Source organism: Schistocerca americana, chromosome 2 (genome assembly GCF_021461395.2).
Source record: "Schistocerca americana isolate TAMUIC-IGC-003095 chromosome 2, iqSchAmer2.1, whole genome shotgun sequence".
Classification (NCBI taxonomy): domain Eukaryota; kingdom Metazoa; phylum Arthropoda; class Insecta; order Orthoptera; family Acrididae; genus Schistocerca; species Schistocerca americana.
Genome location: NC_060120.1, coordinates 558423702 through 558444117, shown reverse-complemented (window position 1 = coordinate 558444117; position 20416 = coordinate 558423702). Strand labels below are relative to the sequence as shown.

Below are 20416 nucleotides of genomic sequence, written 5' to 3'. Positions count from 1 at the left end.
ATTTCCCTAAATCGCTCCAGGCAAATGCCGGGATGGTTCCTTTCAAAGGGCACGGCCGACTTCCTTCCCCGTCCTTCCCTATTCCGATGAGACCGATGACTTCGCTGTCTGGTCTCCTTCCCCAAAACAACCCAACCCTAGATTTCGAAAGCACGCTGTTGTGACAGTGTTATTTGGTCCGAGTACCACCATTGAGAACTGACTATTACCAAACAGACGTCTATCGCTATAAAACTGTTTATGTGGCAAAAGCGCGCTTGTTCACACAGCTCCCTCCTAAACAGCTCACTTTGGTTCAACAGTAGCATTCTTGTTGCAACTTCGCTACGTTGTTGTAGAATCTCAAAGGTCGGAGAGCGGGTGCTGTAGCAACATGCTGTTTGACCAATGGTTTGGTGTACCACCAGCCGACTGGGAACTGGAGCGTGACACGATGGTGGAGGACGAAAGCAAAGAAGGTGGAGCAGATATTGGTCATTCTACCAGGGGCGTGGAAGCCCCTCAGTACGCTCCCGAACACGCTACAGACTCAAAAAATCCCCCGGCCATTCCTGCTGCCCTTCGTTGTACATGTTCAGTATGCCCCATTAGTCCTTCCTGGTATGAGTACCACATACTTCAACAATATTCTGAGATGGGACGCACTAGTGATTTATAAGCAAACTTCCTGGCAGTTTAAAACTGTATGCCAGACCGAGACTCGAACTCGGGACGTTTGCCTTTCGCGGGCAAGTGCTTTGCCGAGTGAGCTACCCATGCACGTTTCACGACGCGTCCTCACAACTGTCCTTTTGCCAGTACCTCGTCTCCTACCTTCCAAACTGCACCAAGTTCTCCTGTGAAACTTAACGGACTAGCACTCATGGAACAAAGAATACTGCGGAGAGCACTTGCCCACAAAAGGAAAAGGTCTCGAGTTCGAGTCTCGGTCCACACAGTTTTAATCTGCCAGAAAGTTTCAGACCAATGCACACTCCGCTGCATAGTGAAAATTTCATACTGGATTTATAAGACGTCTCCATTGCAGACTGACAACATGTAGAAGAGAACAACTAACACAGTCACCAGCTTTCATAGTCCTAACTTGATTTATTTGATGTGATAATTGAAACTTCCACCATCTCTGTGTATGAGTGTATGAAGATCGCTGTATAGGTCTTCTACTGGTAATCCAGCACGAGAATTGGAATTGGCCCTGCGTAATCTCGCCTCACTTCACCTCTCTTGTGCGACAAGCGAATAACCACACTGGTCTGTTCCAAAAGTTCGTGCCCCGCGGAATCAGATTTGCGAACGCTTCATTTCGAGGCGAGCGCGAGTGCTGCCGGGCGGTCTCCGCGCCCTTTGCACGTGGTGGCGCAGCGCCAGCTAGAAGCTACCGCAGACGCAGGGGGCAGTCAGGTGTCTGTGGAATGGCGGCGGTGGCAGCGGCGGCGAGGGCACGCGCGGGTCAGTGTCTCGCCAGGACGGGAATAGCGGCGCGTAGCCACCAGCCGCGCCAGTACTCGGCGGGGAGCAGGCGCGTGAGGAGCCGGTACAACCGCAGGCCGATGTGCGCGCGCCACCCAACCCTGGGTCTCTCGCTCGGGACATGACTGACAGGTACTGTCGTCGTCAAGCGATGCACCCATGTTGCTTCTGCAATGTCTAGTTACCCCGGCCGAAACACTGACGGTGTCTTGTGGATTTCAAACGAATACGCAACCTGTGCACATTAATTGTATGGCCAGACCAACTTCCAGCGATGTCCTCAGCGTTAAAAGACGAAGTTCTGATTTACCGATAGTACCTGTTTTATTGTATCATGTGCGTGTGTGGGTGTTAGAGTGTATGCGCCGAGTTAAAAGTCAGTGAAAAATCACTGACACATCGTTTGTTACCGCTCATTTTGTAGCTTCAGTCTTAAACGTTACACATTGTGGATAAGGAAATCACCGCCTATTGATAATGAACTAATAAAAACAGTGTGAGTCATATAGGACAATGATTTCAGATCGAAACTGATGCAAGTGCCTAATTAATGACAAATCACGAATGGTGTACCACATGGTTAAAGAATGAGGTAGTTACTATTTTTTAATATATAAGTGCCCTTCCATCCTCTAGTAGCAAAATGAAAATAATTTTCTTTGCTGAAAAACCAACATGACAAGATATATCAACAGAGGAAATGCCAAATGAAATTTAATTCAGTTTGTCAAAAATTAAAACTTTTTCTGATTGGGATTTAAACCTGAGCCTGTCATTCTCTGGCATTGCACTACTATCCACGCAGCATATACTTTGACAAAGAAAGGGATTGTTTCTAACAAGGGAACCTCCCCATCGCACCCCCCTCAGATTTAGTTATAACTTGGCACAGTGGATAGGCCTTGATAAACTGAACACAGATCGATTGAGAAAACAGGAAGAAGTTGTGTGGAACTGTGAAAAAATAAGCAAAAGATGCAAACTGAGTAGTCCATGGGCTACATAGGTAACATCAAGGCAAAAGTGAGCTCACGAGCGCCGTGGTCCTGTGGTAGCGTGAGCAGCTACAGAAGGAGAGGTCCTTGGTTCAAGTCTTCCCACGAGTGAAAATTTTACTTTCTTTATTTTTGCATAGTTATCATCTGTCCGTTCCTTCATTGACGTCTCTGTTCACTGTAATACGTTTAGTGTCTGTGTTTTGCGACCGCATCGCAAAACCGTGCGATTAGAAGACGAAAGGACGTGCCTCTCCAATCGGAACCGAAAACATTTGATCGCAGGGTCATAGGTCAACCGATTCCTCCACAGGAAAACACATCTGATATATTCTATACGACACTCGTGACAGCATGTGCGTCAGATGACAGGAATATGTTGTCGACCCACCTAATTTGTACACTTGGCGAATGGGTAAAAAGACTCTTCTGCCTTGCCCGATTTAGGTTTTCTTGTGGATGTGATAATCACTCCCAAAAAAGTGATGAAAACATAAGCGTTTGTCACATAAACTGAAAATAAAAAATTAAAGTTTTCACTCGATGGAAGATTTGAACCCAGGACCTTTCGTTCCGCAGCTGCTCACGTTACCACGAGACCACAGCGCTCCTGCAGTCCCAGTGTCCTTGATGTTGCATATCTTCCGATGAACTACTCAGTTTGTATATTTTGCTTATTTTTTCACAGTTCCACACAACTTCTTCCTGTTTTCTCAATTAATCTGTGTTCAGTTTTTCAAGGCCTATCCACTGTGCCAACTTATAAATAAATCTGAGGGGGGTGCGATGGGGAGGTTCCCTTGTAAGTAAAATGAGTGATTGGTAATCTGCAAATGGATCATCACTAAGCTTTAGAGAAAAAGTACTTAGTGCGGTTGTGTACTAGACAGGGCGCAATTATGACAGTTACAGTAGAAGAGGAGGGAAAGGCAGTTTTGCAAAATATACAAGCTGTCTTGTTGATAAGAAGTGGGTTGAAAACCAGCATTACTACAAATTGTCTTCACGTGTTCAGCAACTTCAGCTTTGACTCCGACTCTTTATCTTGGTGATCCAAATGTCAGAAAATTGGTTTACTTTGCATAGGATAAAGAACGGCCATTTATTCACCTTCAGAATCTTTGTATGGTGTTCCTGTTCTATTCACATATCTCCTACTCAGTATTTTAGCCGGAAAAAAGTAGTTCGTTTTTTGTTGCTGCGAACAACAACAAGACCATGTGATGAACCATCATATTTTGATGCTACAGTTCTAAGCATCGCAAAAATGGAATTGTTTCAATAGCACTAGGACACTACAAAATGAACTGTCATTGGTGCTTTGTCATGTTTTTAAGTGATCTGCAGTCCCATCTGATGATGATCTTAATATTAGGCACCAGCAATTGCAGTAGACATTAAAATTATTTACATCAAATTTAATTTTGTTGGCTGGTAGCTATTTTATAAATTCTTTGTCTTAGCATGTTACTACACTCAAAACAACCTGCCACATACTGGACAAAATATTTTGTGTGGTTCCGTTTGTTATTATGTTGTTGAATAATGCTTCTTTTTCTTCAAATTTTACACTTACACATTAGTTATTCATAGCACAAAAATATGTGCGAAACTATTGCAGATGACTGGGATGATATCAGAGTTGGTACTGGCAACCTGGTATGACAGTATAGGTGGAATGGGTAAGAGAACTGGCATTCCCACATTTGCCCATGTGTGCCTGATCTATTGGGCACTCCATTTCTGGGTCATGCAGATAACTGGACTTCCCGTGTGGCATCATGTCAAGGGTGTATCTTCTCACTGGACCATTTTGGACTACTTTAGGTAACAACATGTAGACAATTGGGTCAGCATAGAGTCCCCTGTATTATAACATTTACAGTGTTGGCTGTGCAGGATGTCACTTACAAGTTAAATGCAGGACAAAAATAAGTCAGTGGTCTGCCATACCATCCAGAACAAACGCCTCAGAATGATGTTCAGAAACCAATGTGTCATATGTGTACTTCTGCTCACTGTATGTCATAAAGGTGGAGCTCAGCAATGGCGCCTGAACACTGATGTTCATTGGCGGTTCAGTTCGATTGCTAGTGCATAGTTTGAGGAAGAGGCAAAGACACAAGGATCTTGGAAGTCCTCGCAGATCATCTGACTTACTGAGTGCATTCGGAACGTTTTTGAATGAGATGTGTACACGTCAGTCTCGGTCCTGATTAATCTCTCTGAGTTATGGGCAATGGGTAACAGTAGTACATCAGGATGCCCCCCTAATACATTTGGTATCTTCTGAAATTTGGATCATTATGTGTGTCTTCCATTATTGGGGCGAAGATTGGTGCCTACAAGCTGTTGGTAGGTATTTCTGATTTGGCTGCTCTTTAGTGATTGTATAATGTATCGTAAAGTATATAGTAGCCAAAAGCTCACTAGACAAAATGAGTCACCCCCTTAAAAGAGCAAACTGGTTGCTTTGAAGTACTGCAGAGGGCATAGAACTGGTTCCTGGTGGTCATGTGTCGCTCTACTGCTGACATATATTTTGGGTGTAAAATGTGTGTATGTGCCAATAGCTTCTATAGAATTAACATTGAGAAATGCTTGACTTTAAAAATGATGGAAAGGCAGAAAGGATATGGTTTGTTTGGACAGGGTGTCTATCAACACATGCTAAACAGAGTTGCCTGACTTACTGGAGTGTGATTGAGGACTATGCCATGTCTGCCAGGAATGATGTACCACTGGCAGCCTTGTAACACCACATAAGCACAGTGGCTGTAACAAATATCCCAGCCAAGAGGGAACAGAGAAGAGTGCCACACTCTTACCAGTGACAGTTTCACACTTGACAGGAACTGCTGCTGTCAGTCATACTCAACCGTTTTCCTAGTCAGCATTGCAAATGACTCTGCATGCAGTGGACATCTGTAGGTGAATACCTCCCAAAATACCATTGCTTATGATAACACAGAGCTGCACATAAACAAAATGGGAGAAACAACACAGAGACTGGGCAGTAGCTGACTGAAGGCACGTAATCTGGTCCAGGACTATTTGAGACAACAGGTAAAATACCTGTCTATGGGATCAAATCATCAGTGAAAGACTTCAGCTGGATATGTAAGAAATGAAGAAACTTGTGGCCACTCTTCCTCACTGTACTGAGTCCAGTATCAAGGCCAGGTGTGTGGTAGACAGTATTAGCATGATAGCTCCTGTGAGTGAAAAACTCTTTATACTGTGAACTTATCTAAGCAAACAGATACAGTACCACAATACATGACATGTACTCCTATACAGTGTTAATTATTTTTGCTTGCCTGTTTGATGACTTTTTGATCAGTGGTGTGCATATGATTTTCACCTGCCCTTGGCATCCTGTTGGCAAGCAGGAGGGATCATTGCCTTTAGTTATCAGTGCACTCTTATGCTACTATTGGAGATAACCAGTGTGTACAATGGTTCGCCTGCCCAAGTGACCTCTTATTATGCTTTGAGCATTCAATGATAGTATCACTGCACATTGTGTTGTGTGGTAACTGTAGTGTGCTACACTTTGGAGCAAAGTCAGTTGGTGCTGATAATATGGTCTGAACAAGCAACATTACACCAATTGTGATAAAATCAGAGAGATAGCCAAAGTTTGAGAGCAGGACTCCATTTCTTGTGCTGCACATACAAACAATACACTTTTCTCGTATTGCTGGCCTACCCCTCTGACAGCGGACAACACTGGGCACAACCATAATATCGTGATGTGAGGTGACTTCTCTACACATATTTGGGAGATGTTTGTGGATGGTATGGCTGCTCACCATTTTTAGTTATCCAGGATTGAACGGGTAATTGATTTGCTGCATAGAGGCAAACATATCCTATTTCAAAAGCCACAGTAGTCTATGAGAGCCCATGGTGTTGACCATGCAAGCTGACTGGTTTTCCCTGAATCAGATGTTTAAAGTACACTCTTCACATGCTGACATGTATAAAGCCCATTGCCAGTACAACTTGGGGGGGAGATGGAGAAACTCATATGTCAGGCACCTGTAATCTGCCTGTGATCAGATGTACTGTCATGCTGACAGTCAGTCCAAGATCTGTCATATTACACACCAAATTATCTCATTTGTTATGGTTACAGTAGTGCACTCCCTCTCCAGGACAGCAGGTATCCCTTGCTCATATCTTCAACTCTTGTAGTCCTGTCTCCCTCAGATGCATGTAATATAATGGTATATTGATAATTTTTACTTTTTCAACTGTCTGACTACAACTGCATGAAACACAATTTTCATGCCATATGTATTTTGCATTTATTCTCTGCAGGGCATCTTCAGTGGCAGGTTGTGTGGGCAATTTTCTACTTATTATGTTTCTGTTTCATTTCTGGTGCCATTCCTCTACTTATAATTGCCACTTGGGGTTTTCTCCACATTTCACAGCACTAGGAACTGAACACTTGCTTTAATGCTATGTTTTTGTTTCGTTGCCAACTGCCGGCAACACAAACTGAAACACTGCATAAAACAAATGTTCAGTTCCCAGTGCTGTGAAATGTGGAAAAATCTCCAAGTGGCAGTTATAAGAGAAGGAACGGCATCAAAAAAGGAGCGGAAATGTAATATGCAAAAAATCGTCCATGCAACCTGCCACTGAAGATGCCTTGCAGAGAATAAAGGCAAAATGTGAATGGTATGAAAATTGTGTTGTATTCAGTTGTAGTCAGATGGTCAAAAAGTAAAAATTATCAATATACCGTAAATCTCTTGCTCATAATTGTTTTCACTGATAGAAAAGACTATTTTACAAATGAGTTGTGATACTTTCACACAGTAGCCAAATTGCTAGCCAACCAAGATACTAATTGCAGTTAAAATGTTTAATCATCATATAAAAGTTGAATAATAATTATCTCAGATTCCAACTTCTTCAATACCTCATCTCTGAAAACAGCTTTATAGATGGATTCAAAACTATGCTGAAAATACAGAAAAATAGGTTATATTTAAGTGCTATAATTCATGCCAAACAACTAAAGCCATGAAAAACTGTACGGCAGAAGTAAAGCTGAGAGGACGGGTCATGAGTCATGCTTGCATAACTGAGTTGGTAGAGCACTGCCCACGAAAGACAAAGATTCAGAGTTCAAGCCTTTGTCCATTACACAGTTTTAATCTGCCAGAAAGCTTAAAGTAAAGCCTTATTCATAAATTTCAAATTAATGATATTTGAATTATGAGGGCACATAGAAGTGCAATAGCTCTGAAACATTTCTAAAAGATAGTAGTTGCCTGCACAGATCAACATTTGTTAATTTTCTACACTGTTCTTCAAATTTTATCTATGTTGACTTCAAACACTGCCCATGAAAAATGCTGGAAGCAAATATCTAAGAACTCCAGCTACTTTTCTACATGGTTGATTGATGACTCATAAGAAACCATTCTTAGGTGACTTCGAATTCCAACCCTTAGCAGGAAGGCAGTAAATCAAATGTCCATAGACTTTTGTCTTCTCTTGGTGCTGTATTTGTAGATAAACAGTATCAAAAGAGCCGTCATTTCTGTATACCATTGTTATAGCCTTTATTTTTCTTTTTTATTTGTTAGGCACTTCAGTGCAATGCACCACATGCTCAAGTGGTCTTTGAACTGCAGAGCTGAAGCTCCTTTCACTGTAACTTACCTGTCATGCAGTAGTTGAATTGCAACCTTTGTCATGTTGTTTGTAGAATCAGCTCACAAAATATTTCTCATAAAGGAAGTGGTTGTGATAGTCACAGATGTCGTCACTATGAAAAAGAGAATTGATTCCAGCCAATAATTAGTTCTCAGCTTTCTGTTGCTTTCGCAAAACACTTCCAGATGAACCTGAGAACTTTTTCAGGTTCAGTTATGTGTCACTGATACCTGTTTACTGAAATCTTTACAGGGTTAAATAGCATTTTTACAAATGTTGGACGCCAATGTGGGGGAAAGTTACAGAAAGAGAAAGTGTGTATGACTCTAGAGGAAGCACAAAATAAATGTAATATTCCTCCATATTTTGGTTTGGCATCAAGATAGTAGAATGTAATATCTAGAATCCAGTTTTGGCTGTATAAATAATGAAGTGTTGATACCCCATTCATGAACCTTTTGTTGAGTCTGGGAGTGGCAGTTGTAGGATTTCTTCCTTGTACAGTGAACTATGTCATGTAGTATGCCCTTAACATATACAGACAATCAGCCACATTATTATTATGAGATTTGTTACCTCAGATTATGTTCATAGAAACACTTGGATTTGTTGGGGATGTCTAAGATTTGCAAAGGGTCACAGACTTATTTATATGAAAGGACAGCATTTTAATCCAGATACAGCATCATACATGGGGATAATTTTGGACTTACTAGTGGTTGATATAAGCAGCACTGTGCAGATCATGTATTAATGTTTGAGCAGACAGCATTAGTTGCAGTTTTCACAGCAAATGTCTTGGTTATCTGTGAGTAAACACCACCCAATAAAAGCTGCAGTAATACCCATAACAGCATTTACTTCAGGCTGGTACATCTCTCAGAAAAGAAATATGGAGGGTTTCAGTTTCTTGGCTGGATATTCAAGAATAATTCAGCTTGTTGTGGAAGACTGCTTACAAAATATCTGTATGTTGTTTATGAGAGTACTGTGTGGAACCTGTATCATATTACATTTGTGTGGGATATTGAATTTGTATAAAGAAGGTTGGCACTTGTGATTATAGGCTAGTTAGAAAAGGGTTGCAGAATGAGTACCTTCACTTTGGACTGCAAAGATAAAATTGAAGTGGTCAGTGGAAGGAAGTCATAATGCACAAGCACACATTTTAACTGTGTGTCATATTTTGGTTAAGTTAAAAAGACAAGAACAGAAACACAATCAGACAACTCAATTTATATAGTAGACAGCACTAGACAGTGTTACCACAGATCACAGGTGCAGTGATACTACCATTGGATGCTCAAAGCATAGTAAGAGGTCACTTGGATGGGTGCACCATTGTACACACTGGTCATCACCAATTGTGGCATAAGAGTGCACTGAAAACTAAATGAAATGATCCCTCCTGCTTGCCAACAGGATACCAAGGGCAGGTGAAAATCATGTGCACCCCATTGATCAAAAAGTCACCCAAAAGGCAAGCAACAGAGTTACTCTCATATGGAGGCTGTTTATGTGGGGTGAAATGAAAGCTCTGCAGTGCCTGCCATCGTCTCTCATTGGCAAACAATACAGAGACTTTTTTTAAAAATTAGTACTACATTGTGAACAAAATTTGTGTGTAATAATACTGCTTGGTAAATAATTAACACTGTTGGAAGTTCATGTCATGTATTGTGGTACTGTATCTGTTTGCTTAAATAAGTTCACAGTATAAAGAGTTTTTTCACTCACAGGAGCCATCATGCTAATACTGTCTACCACCACCTCTGGCCTTGATAATGGACTCAGTACAGTGAGAAAGTGTGTCCACAAGTTTCTTCATGTCTTCCATATCCAGCTGAAGTCATTAACAGATGATTTGATCCCATAGAGGCATAAGTTGTAGGGATGTTTATACACTCCTGGAAATGGAAAAAAGAACACATTGACACCGGTGTGTCAGACCCACCATATTTGTTCCGCACACTGCGAGAGGGCTGTACATGCAATGATCACACGCACGGCACAGCGGACACACCAGGAACCGCGGTGTTGGCCGTCGAATGGCGCTAGCTGCGCAGCATTTGTGCACCGCCGCCGTCAGTGTCAGCCAGTTTGCCGTGGCATACGGAGCTCCATCGCAGTCTTTAACACTGGTAGCATGCTGCGACAGCGTGGACGTGAACCGTATGTGCAGTTGACGGACTTTGAGCGAGGGCGTATAGTGGGCATGCGGGAGGCCGGGTGGACGTACCGCCGAATTGCTCAACACGTGGGGCGTGAGGTCTCCACAGTACATCGATGTTGTCGCCAGTGGTCGGCGGAAGGTGCACATGCCCGTCGACCTGGGACCGGACCGCAGCGACGCACGGATGCACGCCAAGACCGTAGGATCCTACGCAGTGCCGTAGGGGACCGCACCGCCACTTCCCAGCAAATTAGGGACACTGTTGCTCCTGGGGTATCGGCGAGGACCATTCGCAACCGTCTCCATGAAGCTGGGCTACGGTCCCGCACACCGTTAGGCCGTCTTCCGCTCACGCCCAACATCGTGCAGCCCGCCTCCAGTGGTGTCGCGACAGGCGTGAATGGAGGGACGAATGGAGACGTGTCGTCTTCAGCGATGAGAGTCGCTTCTGCCTTGGTGCCAATGATGGTCGTATGCGTGTTTGGCGCCGTGCAGGTGAGCGCCACAATCAGGACTGCATACGACCGAGGCACACAGGGCCAACACCCGGCATCATGGTGTGGGGAGCGATCTCCTACACTGGCCGTACACCACTGGTGATCGTCGAGGGGACACTGAATAGTGCACAGTACATCCAAACCGTCATCGAACCCATCGTTCTACCATTCCTAGACCGGCATGGGAACTTGCTGTTCCAACAGGACAACGCACGTCCGCATGTATCCCGTGCCACCCAACGTGCTCTAGAAGGTGTAAGTCAACTACCCTGGCCAGCAAGATCTCCGGATCTGTCCCCCATTGAGCATGTTTGGGACTGGATGAAGCGTCGTCTCACGCGGTCTGCACGTCCAGCACGAACGCTGGTCCAACTGAGGTGCCAGGTGGAAATGGCATGGCAAGCCGTTCCACAGGACTACATCCAGCACCTCTACGATCGTCTCCATGGGAGAATAGCAGCCTGCATTGCTGCGAAAGGTGGATATACACTGTACTAGTGCCGACATTGTGCATGCTCTGTTGCCTGTGTCTATGTGCCTGTGGTTCTGTCAGTGTGATCATGTGATGTATCTGACCCCAGGAATGTGTCAATAAAGTTTCCCCTTCCTGGGACAATGAATTCACGGTGTTCTTATTTCAATTTCCAGGAGTGTAGTTATATTTTACCTGTTGTCCCAAATAGTTCTGGACCTCTATAAGATGAAGTTCATTCAAGGTATGCAGGGTGCTACACTATTTGTCACACAGCATGTATGCATGCAGTGCAATAAATGCAGTTTTTATTTTGGAAGACACGAGTGTCCACAACATACTAGTCATGAACATGTAGGATAAAGTGTAGCACTTGGTCACCGAAAATGTTGAAACACACATCTTACTTCATTTTCAAGGTAAACTGAATGAGTGAGCCAGTCATGGTATGTGACATCTGCAAATTATCACATGACCACTTCTGGCCTGCACTATATACTCCACACATTTAGTTATAGGCCTCATTGGGCCTTTGGTTCAATTGACACCTTGCACCATATGATGAGAATCAAAATCATGACCTGTTGGACCACATTACATGCCTTCAGTCAGCTACTGCCCAGTCTCTGTGTTGTTTCTCCCATTTTGATAATGTGCAGCTCTGTGTTGTTATCATAAGCAATGGTTTTTTGTGAGATACCTGACTACAGATGCCCACTGCATGCAGTTCCCTTTGCAGTGCTGAGTTGGAAAATGGTGAGACAGACCTGTATTGACTGGCAGCAGCAGTTCCTGTCAAGTGTGAAACTGATTGTCACTGGTAGTGTGTGGCACTCTTCTCTGTTGGTTGTATATGTGTTCCAGCCACTGTGTTTATGTGATGTTACAAGCTTGCCAGTGGTACATTATTCTGGTAGACAGGGCAGATAGTCCGCATTCGCATTCCAGTAAGTCAGGCAACTCTGTTTAGCATGTGTTCATAGACACATCCAAACACATCATCTCCTTTCTGCCTTCCTGTCATGTCTAAAGTAGACACATTCTCTGTTAATTCTGTGGAACCAACTGGCACATTCACACACTTCACAGCTATGACATACATCAGTTGTGGAGGGTCACATGTCTAGCAGTACAAATAGAACTTAATGTTATCAATGTGTGATGCATTTGAAAAAGAAAACAACAAAATTTGTGATCAAACTACTCCATATTAACTGTGAAGTACATGTCATGGTGTACTTCCCACTGCACTCTGTATTAAGGTTAATTCTGGTTCTATTCACTTATGGAGCTTTGGCAGAATGATTGCTTCAATGCCTCTGTGTGTGCTTTAATTAATCTAATCTTGACTTTGTGGTCCCAAAGAGCCTGATACATTGGGGTGTGTGTAAATATCAATATTCGTCGGCACTGGTTCTTAAAATTTTGTCGTATGCAAGTTGTCACCGGGTAGTTGTCATTTGTTGTCAAGTTTCTGCCTGTTCAGTTTTTCAGCATCTCTGTGATGCTCTCCTGTTCTGTGATAACCTGTGCTGCCCTTCTTTCTGTATGTTCAATATTTACTGTTAGTCCTATTTGGTATGGTCCAACACACTTGAGAAATATTCTAGGATGGGTCAAAAAAGTATTTTGTAAGCAATCTCCTTTGTACACTCAATGCATTTTCCTAGTACCTTACCAGTGACACAAAGTATTTGCAACTTCTCTTGCCAAATAAACAAGCTTTTATCGGAATCCAGAGCAATACACTGTAATTGATTAACAATTAAAAGTGCTACTGTATAACCATGCCCAATCTCTGTGCTCTCTTGAAATGGTAGTTTGTGGGACATTAAAGCTAATTTTGGCTTTGGATACTTTGCTGCATTATCAATTTACTATGAAATATTTAAAAATGTTAACTGCAGACCTGGGTTACTGAGAGGTTTGTGGCCCAGGTCATGACCTGTTGTGTTCTTAAATTTGCCTGCGCTGTTTGACACGAATTTCGTGATAGTCTCTTCACAGATCTGTGGTCAGCCCCTCTCTCCATTAGTATATATTCAGGTAACACTCTGGTTTTACTTACCTCAATGTTGGTACTGTGTTAAACTGTAACAAGAAAGAGTTGTATGGCACATCAACTTGCCAATGAACGTAAATCTGTTTGTACATAATTTTGTGGAAATTTATAGGATGAAACATGATTATTGTAAAGTGCCATCCCTCTTTAATATTTCTATAAACTTGAATACATTTTAACTGAGAGTGATGTGGCGGAAATATTGAGTTGATGATTGAAATATTGATCTGATCATTGTCATTTCAGATTTACAGAAATCAATGCCGATTAATACCAGATTGTTTTCACCTTTGCGAGATATTTGTGTGCTGGACCTCATTAAGACAATCAGCAAAAGAGCTCACACCAGTAACCAATCAAGACAGCACACTTCTTACACATATGGTGTAATTTCAAATACAATGGTGTTTTGTGAAGAAACATCACACAGCTCGAAAAAATGACTTTTTGTTCACATTGGATAATTGAACTGTAACCTTAATTCCCTGTAAATAATCATAATGGGAAGTGACAAGTTCATACACCTTAACCCTAGTCCAAAATAAACAGCATTTTCCACATAATAAAACTATCTTGTGCTGATCACAAGATTAATAGCAAGGGCAATTTCCTGGCATACAAGCCTTTGTATTGCATGTCATAGACTGGAATAAATTCTGTCACACTGTTTCAAAGAGAGTGCACATTTCACTGATAACTTCTTGTCATGTCACTTGGTGTATGAGTCTGAATAAACCATCTCATCTCCACACACATTCAGTCTGTGATAAAATTTGGTAAATGTAGAGGCCAAGGAAGGATCAGCCTTCTTTGTTCATAGATGATCTCTTCAGTGTTTTGAGACAAATTATCATCATACAGAAGTATCACAGCAGAGTGGTATTACAAAAAAGAGACTTTCAGCCACAGTATGAATTATTAGATCTATGGTTAACTGATGAGAGACCAACCAGTGTACAGAGAGCAGAATTTTAGGTGGATCTTGGTGGCACCAAAAACCATGACAGGCACTCACTCAATGACTTGTTGAGCACGTATGTGACTTACTGTGAATCGATAAACCTCATCCTGAATTAACTATTTATCTTGTGTTAGAGGAATTTTGGTTGAAGATCAGTGAAAGTCACAACTTCAGGTAGTATCAAACAAACTTCTTCACAAGAGAAAGCAGTGTATATTGTTAACAGGTGCTCTGCTGATGTCTTATGACTGACTGAGGAATCTGTGAAAGGCAGATATGCCAGTCTTGGTCTCTTAAGAGAGTTATGTCTCCTATTATAAAGTTGTCAACAAATGTTAGCTGATGAACGACATCACGTTCACAAGACTATAATGATAGCTTGTTTCTCAGTGAGCTATTATTTATTGGACACTTCAAAAAATAAAAAAAAGTGTCATATCCTATGCCTAAAATATCAGAGAGTCAACTCGTACAAACACTTCAGTGAAACGAATGTAGGGATGTGAAATGGAATGATCACATGTGTTCAGTTGTAGATAAAGCAGGTGGTAGACTTCAGTTCATTGGTAGGATGCTGGGAAAATGTAATCAGGCTACTTTGCTTACTATAATAATCATGTCACCCATTGTAGAATGTTGTTCAAGTGTCTGGGGCCTATACCAAATAGGATGAATGGGGGACATTGAATGCATGCGAAGGACAGCACAAATGGTCACAGGTTAGTTTGACCCATGCAGGAGAGTAACAGAAATGCTGAAAACTCTAAACTGCCAGACATTTGAAGTCGGACACCAACTAGCCAGCAAAAACCTACTTGCAGTGTCACATGAACCAGCATTAAGAGAATAATCTAGCAATATACTCAGTCCAACAATGGAAAATCCAGCATGGAATGTAACAATATTATGAAAAGTAAAGTTGCTACTCACCATATAGTGGAGATGCTGCGTCGCAGTTACGCACAACAGAAAGACAGTCACAACATAAGCTTTTGGACAACAAGGACTTTGTTGAAAATAATTGACCTGCGCACATGTCCCCCCTCCACGCACGCACGCACGCACGCACGCACACACACACACACACACACACACACACACACACACACACACACACACACAAAAAACTGCAGTCTCTAGTATCTGGAGTCAGAAGTGTGGCTTCAGCTGCAAGAGGCCGCAGAGTGTGCGCATGTATATTTTTTTTACTGTGCCTATCTGCGACTCAGCATCTCCGCTATAAGGTGAGTAGCAATTTTTCTTTCTCAATATGCTCAATCCCTTTCATATGGCTCCTATAGGATAAATCAGATGAATTACAGCACATATAGAGATTTTTAAGCAATCCTGAGTGAGAAGTGAATGAGAAGAAGCCTTTATAATTAGTACAATGTGAAATATCCTCAGCCTCATGTTTCAGTTATTTGCAGAGTATAGGTGACAGGTAGATGTAGATTTATACCTGATTATTTCTTTAAGACTGATAAGATGATGATAGCTTAAAAAATCTACAAGCTTTATTAAACTTGCTATTCAAAGTGAAAAAAATGCAAGTACAAATTGTAGGGATCATCTTGCACAGCTGATATTTCATTGGTACTGTCATCATACTGAAGTTTTTCCATCCACAGTGAAAATGAATTTTTGTTTTTCCTGATGAAATTAAATATTTCATAAAGGTGAAACTAATGAAATGACAGATACTGCGGAAACAATATTTTTCTACTGCATTGGTTTCTGTCTGTAAAAGTAATAATTGTTTGTAGCAGATTTAAATTGAAGTTGGCAGAAAGGAAAAATTAAAAAGAATTACATGTAAGTGTTAAGAATTTTTCACATATATTATTTGTAATAAGTAATTATTAAATAGAAATGCCATTTCCTCAACATTGTTGAAAAGAATTAAATCGTTTTTCGTTTGTTTATACTTGTTTGTTTTAGCTTATATTGAAAGAAACAAGGTGAAGCAGGGGCAGCAGAAGATAAAAAAAAAAAAAATCACACACATGTAATACATTTTGCTGTTTTATTGCATGTAGTGTTTTCAGAAGTGTTAAGTCCAAACCACACACAATGGTTGGTGCAGCCTTAACACCGGCTCTGAAACACGCCCTACGCAATACTGCATACCCTTGTGGTGGCACACTGCCAGTGAATTCAAGGATCAAAAGGATTCACTGCTGTCATCTTTTTAAGTATCTATTTGTTATGTCGGTGAGACACCACATTCCCCATCTGTTGCTGTCTGCAGTAATTCAAGCTGTGTGACGTATAGTACAATTTGGCAGGTGCTACTCCAGAGACAAAGGGAAACCTGCAGTGATTCATGCAACACACATTAGGAATACGCATTGTTAGTCATGACATGTACTGATTTGTACCTAGGCATTTCAAATATATCATAATTTCTGACAGTTAAAATTATTAAAATTATACAAGTTAGTTGACAAATTCAATATCAAATAAGTAATTCCATTAAAGTATGTTATGGCATTTAAATTTTGTTATTATGTAGTATCTGTACCATGAATGATCATTATTTGTAAATAATGTTTAGAAATTGAATCACTAATGTATCACAGTTACTTTGCATTGCTAGTTTAGTATGTGGAAAATGTTGTAAATGTCCTTTGAAAATAAAATTCGGATATGAGTGAATTTAACTCTGGGCATTTCCATATCCATTCTTATTGGCCAGCATGTGTTAATTTATTTTCTTAATGTTATTTTAGTTGATTTCTTCCAAACATATGTAAGAAAGGTTGTTGACAAACCTGAAAGCTTATATTAAAGCATAACATAAATAGAGTGGTATACATAGTTATTCTGTCTTTTAAAAAAAATATGAAAAGGATGGATTCCTACTCACCAACAAAGATGCATTATACTTCCAATGTCTCACTGTAGATTTTTTCCTATTTGGTTTAAAATAAAGTAAGAAATATTTATTTTCATGTTATGATTTTTTTGTTTGACCATTCCATGATAATATTCGGGGGTTGACACCTCAAAATGGTATCCAGAAGGAACATTACTGTATCTGTGCAATGAATTGAAAACAAGTATTACATGAAGGCATTCTTTTGAATTCACTTTTGCCAACTGTAATGCAATAATAAATCTTTTCTTGTGAGGGCCTGAACACTAAAAGTTGTTACAAGATAAAGAAATTGGTGAGATATACAGGCTATTATTTATCTACTAATTTGATTAGCAGCCAAGGTTTTTCAAGCACTACATCATTAGTGTCTACGATGGTTTTCATGGTGTGTCAATGCAATAAAATCTTAGTGGATTTCTTGCTGCAAAGATCAGGGGGAGCACAACATTTCTTGATCTCTATGTGCATGACATTTTGAAAAGGCTACTGTCTCTTTTCACCTACTATTGAAGATGATAGATAGATAGAGAGGGGGGGGGGGAGGGAGAGAGAGAGAGAGAGAGAGAGAGAGAGAGAGAGAGAGAGAGAGAGAGAGAGATATGGGGGTGGGGGGGGGGGGGGTGCTTTCCCAAAAGTCATGCTCATACTTTTGTGAGAGAGAGATATGGGGGGGGGGGGGGGGGGCGCTTTCCCAAAAGTCATGCTCATACTTTTGTGAGAGAGAGATATTGGGGGGGGGGGGGGGGCGCTTTCCCAAAAGTCATGCTCATACTTTTGTGGACTGGCAAGACAGCCAATCCACTAGGAAGGGAGGCCGAAGGGCACGCGTTTAAGCTCACGCAGGCTGGCGTGAGGTCTGGAACAGTTAAAGGAGTTGAGTCTAGTAAAAAAAGTACGTAGCTTCTGGAATACTTAACTTTAATCCATAATTGGTGAACATCGGTCTGACCGTATATGCATCACAAGATAAATAGCAAATGATAATGGCACCTTGCTAGGTCGTAGCAAATGACGTAGCTGAAGGCTATGCTAACTATCGTCTTGGCAAATGAGAGCGTAATTTGTCAGTGAACCATTGCTAGCAAAGTCGGCTATACAACTGGGGCGAGTGCTAGGAAGTCTCTCTAGACCTGCCGTGTGGCGGCGCTCGGTCTGCAATCACTGACAGTGGCGACACGCGGGTCCGACGTATACTAACGGCCCGCGGCCAATTTAAAGGCTACCACCTAGCAAGTGTGGTGTTTGGCGGTGACACCACACATACTATGATCTTACATGGCAAGGAACACATGATGACTTTATTAACTGTTTTGCAAATGATTATATGAAAGATTTTATGTGAGTTGAAATCTGAAGACGAAATTCTACGAGATCGCCAAGTGATGAAATGCTTGTTAACAGACTGTATGAATGATGAAGAGAGACACATAATGTGTTCCTGTGAGTGTCAGGATGTGGAACATTTCAAGAATGGTGCATTCGTCTTAAAAGCAGCATTTAGAGCAGATAGTTATGTTGAAGAAAGTCTGTAGAGACAAATGTTTGACAATGAGCCACTAACCAAGCATAGAACGATCATCAGGCAATATTTTCTGTAGGAGAAAAAGAGTAAAAACGTGAAATATCATCATGTAGATAATGTACTGAGTTAATAAAATGTTTCTAAATATATACACTTAGCTTTACAATAAGGTTACTCTGTTAATGACAGCCAGCCTGTAACTTTAACCATCCTGTCCATACCCATTTAGTTAAATATTCAACTTTTTCTCTGAGTTAATCAATTGTACAAAAGATTTGAAACTAAAACACAAGAAACTTTATTTCGATTTAGACAGCTGGCATATTCATGGCTCCTGTATGGACGTTAGCTTAATTTTGGTTGCTGTTGTTTGAAATGTATTGTAAACTGAGTTCTGTATGCTCCACTTATGACTATTAATTCTTCAATAAAAGGTGTAATAATTTTGAATTGCAGGTGAAATGCCTGAAACATCAAATGAATCGTCCTCGCCTTTGATTGGAGTGATAAATGAAGGCACTGATACTGCAAGTTTTGTGGTGAGTTTTTAAGTCTCTGTTCAGTTGCCCATAGAAATTTTAATTTTATATCTTTTGGGAAATATGTTTCTCTGATAGAGCACATATTGACAGGTTATCTCCCCAGACACTGCAGAGGAAATTGCATATCATTCCATAAAAGTTAGACATATATGCCCACGCGATGGCTGGCAAGAACAGGATCCAATGGAACTTATTGGAGCTGTTAGAGAATGTATCAATAAAACTGTTCTCAAAATGGAAGCACAGAATATTGACAGCCGTAGGATAGTAACAATTGGAATTACAAATCAAAGGGAGACTGCTGTTCTATGGCATTCAGTCACAGGGCGGCCACTTTTTAATGCAATTGGTAAGTTTTTCTGATTGAGATATGTGTTTGTACTGACCTTTTCTTCAAATAAAGTGGAGAAAAAGGAAAAAAAAATAATTTTTTACACCAAGACTGGAATTTTTGAAAGGCTATGGGGTCATTCCATGCCAAGTGGTCTAAACCTTCCCACCATCATGTCTCCAATTTTCTTCAAATTTTATCTGTAGCACTAGTCAAGTGCTAAATTAAGTTTCTCAAGATTTCAAGCCTCTAGCTGCAATACTTGCTGATCTACACCCCCTTGTCTGAAGGGTAGTAAGTTCGCATGCGCGCGACATCAGACAAAATGCCATTTTTGGGGTCTCATAAAATTGAAACCAATTCATAAGAATGGTTAGTAAGATGAGACCCTGTACAGTTTTTTGTGCTGATTCAAACGAAATTAATTATAAGATTACTGATGCAAAATCCGGTCAAACAAGTCGACTCAAAGTGTACCCCTAATTCTGTCGTGACTTAATGCGACAAATTTTGACCAATATTCAGACTGCAATAATTTCCTTGCAGATAAAGATATGGACTTGAACTTTTTACCAAGTCTTATCTTTGTGCTGGACATAATACAGCTGGATTTCCAACTACCCAGGCTTTATAGTCGCCTTGCAAAATCTCTTCAAATTTGGCAGTGTCAGCGCAAATGGCTTTATTTACCAAAGTTCAAAGCCCATTACTACAAAATAGTCAGCCTGGATTTAATTGTGAATAGTATCATCTGAAAGAGAAACTCTTGCTCTACGAGATGGATATATTTTTCTTTTGCAACGCTTCCATTAAGTGCTTATTTACTCAGGT

At 41.0% G+C, this 20416-nt stretch overlaps 1 protein-coding gene across 4 annotated transcripts in view; it reads left to right on the top strand.

The window, feature by feature from the left end:
* The window catches only part of LOC124591764 (glycerol kinase 2-like), a 276367-nt gene that overhangs the window by 192153 nt on the left and 63798 nt on the right, over window positions 1–20416 (top strand). For 3 of the 4 annotated variants that reach the window (XM_047131767.1, XM_047131770.1, XM_047131771.1), the window contains 2 exons: window positions 19169–19251; window positions 19345–19603. In XM_047131767.1, coding sequence (XP_046987723.1) covers window positions 19174–19251; window positions 19345–19603 — 337 coding nt within the window. In that variant the 5' untranslated portion in view covers window positions 19169–19173. Of the gene's footprint in view, window positions 1–1464; window positions 1603–19168; window positions 19252–19344; window positions 19604–20416 lie in introns of those variants that run through there. The other variant, XM_047131768.1, reaches the window with a different exon arrangement.